At 36.3% G+C, this 14,059-nt stretch overlaps 1 protein-coding gene across 44 annotated transcripts in view; it reads left to right on the top strand.

The window, feature by feature from the left end:
* Nrxn1 (neurexin I) overlaps positions 1-11,503 on the top strand; it is a 1,059,516-nt gene extending 1,048,013 nt beyond the window's left edge. For 35 of the 44 annotated variants that reach the window (XM_017317307.2, XM_017317294.2, XM_030249566.1 and 32 more), the window contains one exon: positions 7,763-11,195. In XM_017317307.2, coding sequence (XP_017172796.1) covers positions 7,763-8,070 — 308 coding nt within the window. In that variant the 3' untranslated portion in view covers positions 8,071-11,195. Of the gene's footprint in view, positions 1-7,762 lie in introns of all 44 variants that reach the window. The other 9 variants (NM_177284.2, NM_020252.3, NM_001346957.1 and 6 more) reach the window with 1 other exon arrangement.
* Positions 11,504-14,059: the final 2,556 nt, after the last annotated feature.

The raw sequence follows: 14,059 nt of genomic DNA, 5'->3' as shown, positions 1-14,059 counted from the left end.
AGTATGGAGATCTGTTCCAGTGAGATTATTTTAAAGAGATGATTTTCCTAAATGGGATAGAGATAGAAATGTGGATGTAATTACTTTCAGTTAGATCTATGATAAAACTAGGAAGACTACTAAAAGATTCTTTACAAAAAATCCAATCTACACATCTTGCCAACAGTTTTTTTTTAAAGGATCATCGCAGGATATGATAGCCACCTAAGACTTCTACTTACCAGAATGATATATGTAGAATAGTCTGGAGTTTTGTGATCCTATATATGCTCTTCTACTTCCAAAATACATAGCTCATATTCCATTTTTATCACTGGTATACTTTGCTCTTCATTATTCCTTAGGACTGCAATTTCTTACAGCTGTCTTTCTTAAAGCTCAAATGCTGAGTGTTCACTGGCATCAGTCTACAGAGAGGCACATAGAGAGGCACATGCTTTCTCTTGGATGCGACAGGGTCGTGCTTGGTGATGAAGCTGTACATTAGTAGTGTATATCGGTGAAATAAAACCAGCCTGGGAACTACACACTTACCCTGAAAGAGAATTCTGGAAACAACATAAATATAATAAGATTACAGTGGAGGAACTGCTCATTCAAGTGTACAAAATGGTTTCATAAAAATGGCAATTTGAGTGATAAAAGGAGCATGTTATGGCATGTCACTGCCTTGCAAAACTTATTATTGGAAATATAAAGTATCCCTGTCCGCTATCACAGAACCCCCCCGCTCCCCCAGACTAGGTGTTTTGGATCGGGACCTTACATATCATTTCTCTTTTGAAAAAAATATAATGAAGATCAGGTTTTTAAATTTTATTTTTATCTTATTTTATTCACTTTATTGATTTGACTGCTATTGTGTAGAACTCCTGGGCCACGGGAATAATGGAATAATGGCTTATATGCTACCACTGTTTTTCAGGATCTCTAGTGTCACTTTGGTTTTCATTTATTCTTTGAGTTTGTCATACATTTATACAGTGATGTTGTATTAAACTGCCTTCAAAATACTTACCCCTATACTTATAAACTAGTACAGCTTCTACACTCATTGAAGAAACCTCTCTTTTCTAGCCTTATTTATTTTTTTTAACTTATATGTTAACTGTGGGTACAAGCAAGTGAGTGAAATACCTGTGGCAATCAGAAGATGGAGATAAGAATTGGAATCACAGGCAGTTGTCATACATCTGACATGGGTGATAGGAAGAATGCACAGGTCTTTCATAAGAGCAGGATGTATTCCTAGCTGTTGTGATTATAAAAAAGATAAAGGAATATGAAAATGTGTTTTATGAGGGTGTGGTGAGGTATGGAGGAAGGGGATGTCTCAGTGGGCCCATGCCAAGACATTCCTTCCCCCTGAGGGGCCAGCCACATGACAGTATAGTATAAAATATATTCAGGGCATGGAGAGAGGGGTTAAGAGGGTAGTAGAGGCAGAGAAAGGCAGAGAGAGGGAGAGAGTAAAGAAGTAGAGACCAGTCATGACCACATGGAGAGAGGGGGGAAGAGAATGGGGAGAGAGGGGGAGCAAGGGACCAAGAAGCAAGAGAGTAAGAGTAAGAGAGAGAGGAGGGGCTTTTATAGTGGGCCAAGCCTACCTGGCTGTTGCAAGGTAACTGTGGGAAGGAGCATACCTGGCTGTTGCCAGGTAACTGTGGGGGTGGAGTGCAGACAGAATACCAACACTAACCTCTGAGCCACATGTCTGACACACCATTTTATTTTTCAATAAGAATATTTAGGGGCTTAACTATGAATCAGTTGGTTGAGTTCTTACTTACCATGTGGGAAGGCCTGGGGTCAATCTCCAGCACTTCATGGATCAAGTGCATGTATTTCAGCCTCTAAAAGGTACAGACAGGAAGGAGAGAGATTCAGTGTTAGCCTTGGCTACAGCTATAGATTTGAAGACAAGCTTGGGAAATGTGGGATTTGGCCCCCAAAACAAAAGAAAGAGAAGGAAGAGAAAAAAAGAGATATAATTGCTGTTTTTCCAGTCTCATAAAGAGTAACCAAGGTGTCCAATATTTTCAATAGTAAACTAACAATTTTGGGAAAATTTATTTACTTTCAGAACTTTCCCTTTTTAAATAATTAGTTCAGAACGTAAGGTTCTTACAGAGCCATTGTGAATTTTATACTCTCGATTTCCATATTCTAAAGTGTAATTGGTACAGACATGCCAGTGGGATCTGGAGGCTGATTCAGAGGTCCTTGACTTGATACACCCTCATGCTGTGATGTCACCATCTACATAGAATGGTTTGAGGTGGTTTTGCTTCATTTTTCATTTTTGTTTTTGTTTTTATCTTATTTCTCTTGCTGGCCTGGACCTTGCAATGTAGACCAGGCTGGCCGTGAACTCACAGAGATCCACTTGCCACTGCCCCCCGCAGAACAGAGATTTAAAGTGTAAACCATCATTCCAGGGCAGAATGTTTTAAAGTAAGCAAAAAAATCATCTGTTTAGATAAAGCATATAACTTTACCTGTAAATAAATTTGGAAGTTGAGTTTTAACTGTTAGTATAAAACACAAAGATCATGCAGGTGAAGGATCCACATTTCCCATTTTAGACAATACAGAATATTTTATATTGTGGTTTGAACTTAGCAGGCTGACAATAAGTTCTGACATTTGTTCAGCACTTTGCTTAATAATACAAGAATCTCAACAGGTCAAGCTCTAAATCTGCTATTGTCACCAGCTTCCTCTCCTCTCTGGGGAAAGTCTCACCAGACATACCCTCACAAGAGCCATCCTCAGGGACAAATCAGGACCTGGTAGAGAAAGGTGGAGAAGACATACCGAGAAAGACATGAGGCAGCAAACATAAAGATAGATTAAAATTTTAAAATATCACTTAAAAATTTAAGTGGCAAGGGCAGATATTATTTTGACATAACAAATCATTTGGGTTTTCTATTGCTGGAGTGGGTCTTCCTCTGAGAAGGTGATAGAGCAATATGTTAGCCTTCCTAACATTGAAAGGGATGTGCTCATGTAAGGTCTACAATGTTAATCAGACTGTGAAAGGTGTGGGCCAAGCAGATAAGATTCTTCATCAGTGTGCTGGACCTAAACAAACCATGTCAAAATGTTTAGTTAATGTCTTTAATGTCTTCTGTATAGCCCTGGCTGTCCTGGAGCTCACTTTGTAGACCAAGCTGGCCTCGAACTCAGAAATCTGCCTGCCTCTGCCTTCCAAGTGCTGGGATTAAATGTGTGTGCCACCATGCCCATCTAAGTTAATGTCTTAATAGAGGAGTGTAGACAGAGGGCAGAAGAGACACAGGAGATGAGGAGAGGATAAAGGAAAGAGGAAGAAACAGAGTGAAGGGAAGCGAACAGAATTCAAAGACACCTTTTCTTTGACCTTTAAGGTCAGCACATGAGTCTCTATTTTACAGCTTTGAGTAAGCATTGAAAAGAAAATATGAAAGAAAAGAGCTGATGGCCAGGTCCTGCCCCTGGTAAAGGGTTTCTGTTCTCACCAGTGCCACCAACAACCTCACAGTGATTTATATTAAATTGCTAACCAGAATCCAGTGCCTTGTGTTACTATCAAAATCAGCATAATCTCTCATCTCATGTAGCACTTCACACTTGTTTTGGCGGATTCTGTGAGATAATTATATAATTCCACATGTTTTTCTACAGAGTAGAGGAAATGGCTAAGACATGAGGAAGTTTGCACAATATAATATGTTGGAATTATGTTTTCATACATCCATGTAATTCATGCATTTGTTTGTTTGTTTGTTTAATTTTATGAGTCAGAGCATATGTATCATAAATACTTTGGAGACTCACCTACTCATTTCCTCCTTAATGGTCACCTAGCCTTAAAGTGAAATATATATGACCAGTGAAGTTTAATGCATTTCCATTTCTAGTCATACCACATCATGTCCACTTCTTGGTTCCTTTTGTGACCACCATGAGTCCCATGGAGTTTACCACTGATATAGATCTTGTGCTGTAAGGCTCGGTGTGATGAACCAGCTCTAACAATCTATATCTACCTTCTTATCAGAGTTCCATTTTTGACCATTCTAAACTTAAATCTTATTTGTATGTTATTATTCCTTCTCCTTTCTTCTTCCCCCCTCCTTATCATCATCATCATCATCATCATCATCATCATCATTTGGCTTTTGTAAACAAGATTTCTCTGTGGCTCCCCTAAAGATGTGCATGCCTCTGCCTCCCCAGTGCTGGGATCAAAGGCTAGTGCCATTACTGCCCAGCTTTCATATGTTTTTTTGTTTTTTTTTAAACATGTATTTCTGTCATATGCTGTGACAAAGTGGACACTGGATAAAAGAGAAGTTCATTCACACAGCTTTTACAGGTGCTCAAGAAAGAGCAATTCTGATCATTATAACCATTAGAAATGTTGCATTTTGTGTTTATTATGAAGTGTGAAAATGCAAAATTCTTCAACCCATGAAATATATAGATTAATTATGCATTAAACCATTTTTTCTTATATTGCCTATCTTAGGTGATTAATATATGGCTGCCCTTCTACTCTGTGTATTTTTGGAATACATTATATAATAGGAAATTTTAGCCTCATTATCACTCATACATTTAAAACATTCAAATTAATATGAAATATACTCAGACTTTTCAGTGAATATCAAAATAAAGCATTAGTAACTGTATTTTTAATTTAGAAATGTATTTAAAGTAATTTAGCCTGTTATTATACATTTATAGGGGAGAGATTTCATAATTACTTGGACAATATAAAAAAAGTTAATGGATATATCATTTAGCCTTAAGAAAGATTTGAGAAGAGAAGTAATTATTGTTTAATCAAGCAGACATGGGAACAGCTATATAGTCTAAGCAGCTTTATAATAATACCTATTTTCATGGCTATTGAATTTTTTAATGTAAATAAAAGGGATGAGAAGATTTTTTTCCATTGGGTTTCAATTTTAGTTTTCTGGAGAGTGCTTTTTGTTATTTTAAAATTATTATATTTAGATTTGCTTAATGTGGGCTAGGCAGAACTATTTTTAGCTCTCATGTGACTTAAGCATTTTGGCTGGTGTTGCAGAATGGGAAAGTCCATTCTTAAACAGCTTATCAAATGCTTATAGGGCAAAACTTGGAGTTTGCTTGTGTCTTTGTGATCTCCTTCTAGAGTGAGCATATACCAGGTTTGAGCTCTGCCAGCAGTTGTTCTAAAGCTATATCAGATACATTTGAGAAAAAAATGACATTAATATTCTAGCATTAAAATATCTACTCAGTTCCTAATTGTGCATATACACATACATGCATTGTTAGTGTATTGAACTTAAACCTTGAATCCCATTAAAGCCCCAAAGTTGTAATATAATAAGCTAAATGATTAGGATTCTAGCTCATTATCCTTTCATTTCTTTCTGAAAGAGTAAAATTATTGTGGAAATGTGTTTCAGCATTCCTTCATCAGGTACAGGAATGAAATGATTTAGGTAACATTTAAATACAATTACCTTTTCAGCTCTTGAGACACCATAATAAAGGAACACTGTGCCAAAGGCACACACAGAAAGTTGTCATTTAGGTAAAGCTAGTAGCTGAGCTAATTGGCACACTTTGGCAAAGATGACTGTATTTAAAGAGAAAGTACCGCCTTTGGTTTGCCTGGTGCTGACAAAGTTACTGCAGCAGGCTTTTGAAGGGAAATTAAATTCTGTAACCAAATAGGGTGGATTATAATCCTTGTTCCTCTCCACCTTGGCCACAGAAACAACTGGGAGGTTTTTTAGCATTACAAGGCCTTTTGTAAAACAGTGACACAATCAGCACAGGCTCTCCCTTGCTCGTTCTGTAGGTGCAGAGCTGGGCTCCTTGCTACTTTGAGACTGAGAAGCATGGCTTTATAAGCAACTGTATTGGTGAGGCTTTATTTGATGAAGGAAAAGAAACGGAACAGCAAAAGCCCTAATGCTGAAGATGTTTTAGTGATGTTTGCAAATGTAGTTTCTCTTTTTAAAGTTTTTATTACATTATGTGTGTGTGTGTGTGTGTGTGTGTGTGTGTGTGTGTGTGTGTGTGTGTGTGTGTGATGTATGTGACAGTGAGTTTATGTAGGTCAGATGACTACTTGCAAACACAAGTTCTTCCCTTCTATCAGGTGTGATCTGGAGATGGAATACAGGTAGTTAGACTTACCTGCATGTCTTTATCTTTGAAGAAATCTTTCCCAGCTATAAAGCAGGCTTTCAAAGCAGGGCTTTGTGCATTAGTAAGTGTTTACAAGTAATTAATAGGTACCATTGTAGAAGCAGTCACACTCAAATATGTATCTACAGAAATATGTTCAATGTAACTTTGGAATCTTGAGACTGCCTGTGCACCCTTCTGAAAGTTACAGCACTCTTAACCCACTACATCAGAAAAGTAACCTTTGATTTTTCCCTCTGTAGGATAAGGTAAACAATGGAGAATCAAAGAAAAGAAACAAAAAGTAAAAAGCTATAGAGAAAATGGTACCAGGTCAAGGACAGAGAGGCATTTTTCGCTGACTTCCATGCTTTGGAGACAGGAAGCACAAAGCTGACCATTGTTTTCATATTTTTAGTACTTCTACATCCCAAGAGTTTTCTTTGTGCTCTGTGGGCAACTTCAGTGTCCTCCTGGGCCTTGGAGAAGACATCAGACATCCTAGAGTCCATCACTTGGACCCAAGAGAGGACTTGTCCAATACTTGGAGAAGTTTGAGTGAGGGTTTTGTAGCCAATACACCAGACAAGTGTTCTACTATTGCCTCTTTTATTACCATAAGTTGCATTATGAAATTTGTTCCCAAACCAACCTTGAAAGGTGACATTCCTACATTCTTCTGGAAAGCTGCTAAGTGTTGGTATTTATTGCAGGCATGTCACACCATACACAATTAAAGCTTAGCTTGAGGATCACTAGCTCACTGCCAATGTGTAAATGGGTAGATACAGGTATCCTTTCTAGACAAATGAATTTTCAACCATAAAGGAAAAGAGTTCTGTCTTTGTTTATAATCATGTATCTCCAATTATATTTTATAATTCAGGCAGCGAGGGCTAGACACATGTTCTGTGCTTTGGAACCTGTGTTATATTATAAAGGATCTGAGTTTGGTTCCTACCACTCTGATCAACTGTTTTACAACTCCTTGTAACCCCGACTCCATGGGAACTAATGCCTCTAGCATCAACCATAACCACACACAGACACACACACACACACACACACACACACACATGAAATAAAATTTAAGAAACATACAAGTGGACTATTTAGAAATATTTGGATTGTTTTATTGTTTGATACCATGTCCATCACAAAGTGGAGTGAATTCTAAAGCTATTCCTTGTTTAGCAGTCCTGATGAGTCCAGAGGTAGCACTAAGTATCCAGAGGTCTCATTAACTTCCTTCAACATGACTGTCTGGTGTTGGGTTTCTGATATCTCACCTGATATGAAAATGGTTCTGTAGAACTCATTTGAGCTGTGGTGTTAATTAAATTCAGCTGTCAAGAGAATGGAAATATAGACGTCAATATCTGTCTCCCTCTGAACTTGGATTGAGTCCCTACTTACAATTCCTTGTAGGTAGGCCTTGAGAGGGTGAACACTTTATTTGGTGATATAACACTCTGTAAAGTAGTGGGTGTTATTTCACCAGGCTCTGAAATAGATGCTTAAGTTAATATTTTGCCAGCGTCCATGAAACTCAATAATCACTTTGTTTTTATCCTTTTTCCCACAGCCAACCCCACCAGAGTAGGTGGCCGTGAACCATACCCAGGCTCTGCAGAGGTGATTCGGGAGTCCAGCAGTACCACTGGCATGGTGGTGGGGATTGTCGCAGCAGCCGCTCTGTGCATCCTCATCCTCCTCTATGCCATGTACAAGTACAGGAACCGGGATGAAGGGTCGTACCACGTGGATGAGAGTCGAAACTACATCAGTAACTCAGCACAGTCCAATGGGGCTGTGGTCAAGGAGAAGCAACCCAGCAGTGCTAAAAGCGCCAACAAAAACAAGAAAAACAAGGATAAGGAGTATTACGTCTGATATCAAGATTTGAAACGGACACTTGTATAGAAATAGTCTTCATTTTATCTGAGACATAATATAAACTTTTACTTTCCTTTTTATGAAGCACATACAAAAGAAGACAGGGAATGCGATCAGGAGGGAAAACTCTTTTTAAAAAAAAAAACAAACAAGTATCTCATGCTCTTGTTTCTCAAAAGAAAAAAAAAACATACACAAAAAAAAAAAAGAAAGAAAGAGAGAAGAAAGGAAGGAAAAAATACTAAAACAAAAACAGGGGCCAATAAAATTCCCTAACATCCGCAGTGTTTTCATTTACTCTGCTTGTCTTTATGTTGCTGGGACGTTCTAAAAGACGGTGAGGACCGCACGCATTCATAAAGCAAAGGAGTATTACATCGAGGCACAACACAAAACCAACACAAAACACAACACACACAAAGAAGCTACCTATGATCCTGGATTCAGCCAAAGTGCTAGCGCTTTCCTGAGGAGCCAGTCAGTGGGCGTGCCAGAGAAGAAGTCTTCTTATGGGACCATCTGCAGATTATGAGGAGTTGGTCAGCTGGCACAACTGGAGCAGGGGTTGGAACTTGCATTTGAGACAAAGTGCTGGCTTTTTTTTTCTTTTTTTCTTTTCTTTTCTTTTTCTTTTTTTTGAAGACTAATGCAGGAAAGCGTTTTTAAAAAGCCCCTTTCTGTTTGTGAGAGAGTAACAATTAAAAAAAATATTATGGAGGCCTTATTTTTCAAAATGTGAAATATAAGGCACATGTTCACACTAAAATTACAAAACAAAAATGAGAGGGCATAGATGCAATCATTGGGAAATTTTCATGCACGCTTACTATGTTATTACATATGTTTATATAAACCCATCTCTGTGTGCTTTCTGGACTGTGATAAGTGACGTTTTATAGCCTGTTGTATAGAAAATGCAAAATATATCTCTGCTCTTCAGCCATTTTTGGTAAATTCAATGTTATAAGTGTTGCTAAGTATAGGGAGTTTTATGACATCGGAGCAACAATTATTTCAGACAGATTTTTTTGCCGACATTATAAATTGCCACAATTACTTACTTTTTTAAACTAAAATTACAGTGTAGTGTTTATTCTAAGAAAGATATGTATGAATGTATATAAAAAGACTCAGCTACTTCTTTTCTTACATATATAGCCTTCATTCTGTTGCATTATTAAGTTTTAGTAATTGTATGAAAGGTGTGAATTAGAAGGTGAAATATATACCTAAGTATCAGATAAAACTTTCTCTTTCCCAAATACTCATATGTCTATATGTGTTTAACATTCACACACATACACACACACACACACACACACACACACACACACAAATACACATACACAGGCAGCCATCAGATATGATGGAATACCAAAACACACAAATACTGACAAATTGAAAATGTGAAGTTAGACAGTTGTGCCAAGGTATTATAACAAATCGGTGATTTGCTTCATTGAGATTCTGATTCCAGGAGACCTTGAATTCTTAGTCCCTAGTAAAATGGAACGTTTATTTTAAACGAAAGAGATCCATCACCATACATGGCTGCATAAATATGCATCACTCAACAGGCATTACATAAATAATGTTGGTTTACTCTGGCTGCTGCAATGGAAAACATTTTTCCCATAAATTTATAGATATTCTCTGAACATGGTGTGTGTGATCAAGCTTTATGGAAAGTAAGCATTTTCTCAACTAAAAAAGTATTCTCAGTAATTTTTGATTCTGTATTACTACCCACTAAAATCATTCTCTATTTGTTGACTATTGACTTAATTTTAACTTTTCTGGTTTTACATCTATATACTTAAACATAGTTTTAGTTTAACACACACTGTGTAGTAGTGAAGTATAGGTTACTCACTTGTTTTGCATAATGTTTGAATGATGTTCATAGCAATAAATTATCAAGGTGAGAAAATAATTTTTAGGTTGCAGGGTGATGCCTCTGTAAAAATTGATCACATGACATAAACATCTAAAAGAATAATTCTTGGTTTCATAAAAGAGAAAGATATCACTAATCTGCTTTAATCAACAAGGCAAAAAAATGCAAAACATCTTTTGTGATAATTTAGTTGATGAAAAACATGCCGAGATGTGGCCTGGATTTCAGACACAACACTACCTTAGAAATACATAGATATCATAGCAAATCACTATGAGGTACAGCTGCCAAGAAATTGTGTAATAAGTCTTAAAGGCTTTTCATCACCCAAAAAATAGATGGCACGAAGTTAAAATTCAGTACCCATTTCTTCTCTTTCAAGTCTTCATATATATTTAATTTGCCAGGTTAAAAGATCTTACAAGTCTTTTTACCTACCCCTCTCATTCAGTCTTACTCAGGAAAAGCCAGAGAAATAAAAAGGAACATAAAACCACCAATTTACATATCTATATTGATATAGATAGAAATATATATTCCATTGTATCTATTTAACATAAACTAGTTTCATCTGAACAGATTATAAAAGATGGTGGAAAACTAAATTGAATTGTTACTTTTTAAATGGTATATCTGGGAGGCTTGTTGTTTAAAATTGATTTCAGTGTTTCTTCCCAGCAAGAAATTTAAAATCTCATTCATTGATAAAAACTGATAATGCTGGTAAAAAATATGTATCTAATTTTACTGACCTACACAAAACTTAGCAGGATTCCCCCCCCAACCCCCCCCCCCCCGAATGTAGAAGGCAAAGAGAGGATGCTGATGTTTTGAAGGAAAAAGACTTGAATCCAACCCAAGTATCTTTATACTAAACATATCAGGTTCCGTGTGTCACTTGCAGCTCACAGAAGTTTTCACACTACCTGGCATAAACTGACTACATCGATTGTAACATTTTTGTTTGAGTATGCTTCTTTTTTTATCCATGTAATGTGTTGCCTTTAAAAACAAAAATGATGACTAAAATAATGTGTGAGGTGGTTCATCCCTAAGAAGTCAACGGAAGGTCACTTCAATCGTACCCTTCTAGTGCTTCTAATGACTGAATATCTAAGGGGTTTGTTTTGTTTTGTTTTTCTGTTGCAAGGCCAATTTATCCATTATTGGAAATGCTAAACAAGTGGAATTTACTGTTTTGTTAATAAAATATTTCTTAATACAACTGTGGTTTGTTGACTTTAAAAATTGCACATGACAGCAATTTGCCACTGAATATAACAATGAAGAAGAATGCATTTGAAAGGAGATCTTATCCCCAGACACACACAGGAAAAGATGCTGTCACACCCCTTTCAGCATTTTACTACTTAATCAGTCCCTCTGCTTGTACACTTAAGATGCAGGCACTCCATGTAGCTTTCATGGAAAATTACAGAACTAGCAGAGAATAATACGAATATATGCTGATGTCATAAATACACTCTCTGTAAGTTACAATGGGATTAAAGTTAAATACACCTGTAATTAACTAAAGAATGTCTCATTAGCTGTGATTTCCCTACTCCCCCTCTCTCTCTCTCTCTCGCCTGTACTAAGAATGATATCAGAGTTAAAAGGTGATAATGATACTATGAACTAAGGTGTCTAGTAGAAGTAAATGCACAGGAAAGATGATAACTACAATAGTATCTCTTGTAGGAATTAAGGCCTTGAGAAAACAGAAACATTGTTAAGATTGTTGTTTAAAAACCATGCAAAATGAAAAGAGACAAAAAATCTTTACCAAATTCTGACTTACAAATAGATATACAATTTCTATGAAAAAGGTTATGCTCAGTTTTCATAAAACAAAGTTTTGTTGTTGGCAACCATATGACCATCAGTAACTTTCAATCCAACAGCTGGTAATTATTTTAATACTTTGGATCATTTGAAACAACTTTCCAGTAATAAAATCTGAGACATTTTTCTTCCATTTCTATAGCAATGAGTTTCAACATTAATGCGACATACTTTCATAGTTATTAATAATATTTTTACAGAGCTTTTTATCATTTCTTTCTTAATATTAATCTATAAGTTTGACATGTATAGGAGTAACAACCCATATTTCCTTAACGTTTAAATTAAAGACTGTCATTTAGCCTACTTCAAAAATATAGGGAATTTCAAAGGTTGTAACTGCATAAATGCTACAATTAATGCATAGCCTGTTCTAAATTCATTTGAATTGCTGTGGTAAAATAGCTTGACAAAGAAAGCTAAGAGGAAAAAGGGTATACTTCAGGTTTCCATCCAGGTTCCAATCCATCACTGAGAAGACGTCAAGGCAAGAATTCAGGTAACTAGTCACATCAAATTCACAATCGGGAGCAATGAGAAATAAACACATGTACATATTTTTTGTTTGTTTTCCCTTAGTCAGCTTTCTCTTACACACTGATCATGATTTCCTACCTAGGGAATAGTGTCACCCACAATGGGCTAAGTCATTCTCTATCAATGAACAATCAAGACAATCCCAATTCCCTACAGACTAGGCCACTGTTTTGATGATTGCCAGACAGGAGGCACCTTTGATCTCTTTCTGATACATTTTCTTTCCACAAAGAGGCATAGATGTTCTAGATCTGCTTTGATTGTGATTGTCTTGTGATTGTGTTAAGTACTCCTTTCTTTGAATGTCATCTCTCCAAACAATACAGCAATTTGAGATGAGAAAGAAGAACATTCAAATGGCTTCTAACGTCCTCCATCTGAATTTTATCCTCAGGGGAAAAAAATGGTAAGGGTTTCTCCACTGAGCAAAACATACTGAGCAGAACAACACTTTGGAAAAGAAGGTATATTGAAAGTATCAATATAACAGTGCAGAAACAAGCTCAGTTGAATGATAACTGTTTATAACAATTCTCTACAGTTAAATTAAAATACCTCAATAATAATTTTTTACTAACACCAAAGTTACAATAAATCTGGGCCTAAAAATCTAGGTTTGAAAATTACTAGTTGTGGGAATTAATATAAAATTTAGCTAGTTGAGAAAGAGAGAAAATGGATCAAACTACAGGATTTTGAATTTAGAAACAACAACAACAAAACCAAACCAACAACAACAACAACAACAAAAACAAACAAAAGGGGCTAGCATTACAGTTAGTAAGATGACTTAGAGGAGGAAAACGGAACAAAAGGAAATGTTTCCTGAAAAGGTTGAAAGCTTAATTTCCATCTCTAGAACCTGCACTGTAGGAGAAGAGAAACCACCCCCTCCTTTCCCTACCTCCTTACACAGGGCATTGTGTATAAGCATACGTTTACCACAGATATGCAAACTTGAAGGGAGTAGTGTGGGACACAGTCCAGCAGGCCTAAACTTTATACAAAGAACTACAGACAAATAAAGTCATCTTCTTGTTTTTTGAAATCTGTATTTTCATATGAAACACAAGCATCCAACTACATTCCGACCAACAGCAACTTTTGTTGTTTTTGTTGCCAGTTTTTACCAAAACAAAATACTTTTAACTCATGTCTATGAGATTTATTATTTGAATGTAGGTATGAGACTTTTTTTTTACCTCAAATTTTATATCAAACATGAGTACCGCTCAATTATAATAAATTCAAATCATTGTTATTTTCATTCAATGGTCAGATACTTTCAATCAGCAAATTCATATATATATATTAAATTGTGACTGTGCCAGGCACTGCTGAAACTCCTCCATTTTCTATCCTTGCTGAGAACATTTTAAGTTTGATTAGAATTTGACCTCCTTGATGGAAAATCATGTGGAAAATGACTGAGCTCTAATGTAGAAACCCAAGATCAAGATGCCCTAGGTAATTTATTTTGACATCTGCCAAACTACCTACTTACACAAATACCCCACTCCAGCTCACTGTTTATCTTAGTTAGTTTCAGTTAAACTGCTGGATTGTGAAAAGCAAAATAACAGGATGTGGTTTTTGCCTTTAAAAGACCCTGAGTATAGATGCTCAGGCCTATACTTGGGTAGCAAATAACTGAGTGTAGTCCCAGCCAACTGGAATAATGACTTCTTTTCTTTTCTTTTCTTTTCT

This window comes from Mus musculus, chromosome 17 (genome assembly GCF_000001635.26).
Source record: "Mus musculus strain C57BL/6J chromosome 17, GRCm38.p6 C57BL/6J".
Classification (NCBI taxonomy): domain Eukaryota; kingdom Metazoa; phylum Chordata; class Mammalia; order Rodentia; family Muridae; genus Mus; species Mus musculus.
Note: the sequence above shows the minus strand (reverse complement) of the source record. Positions and strands in the feature narration are given on the sequence as shown.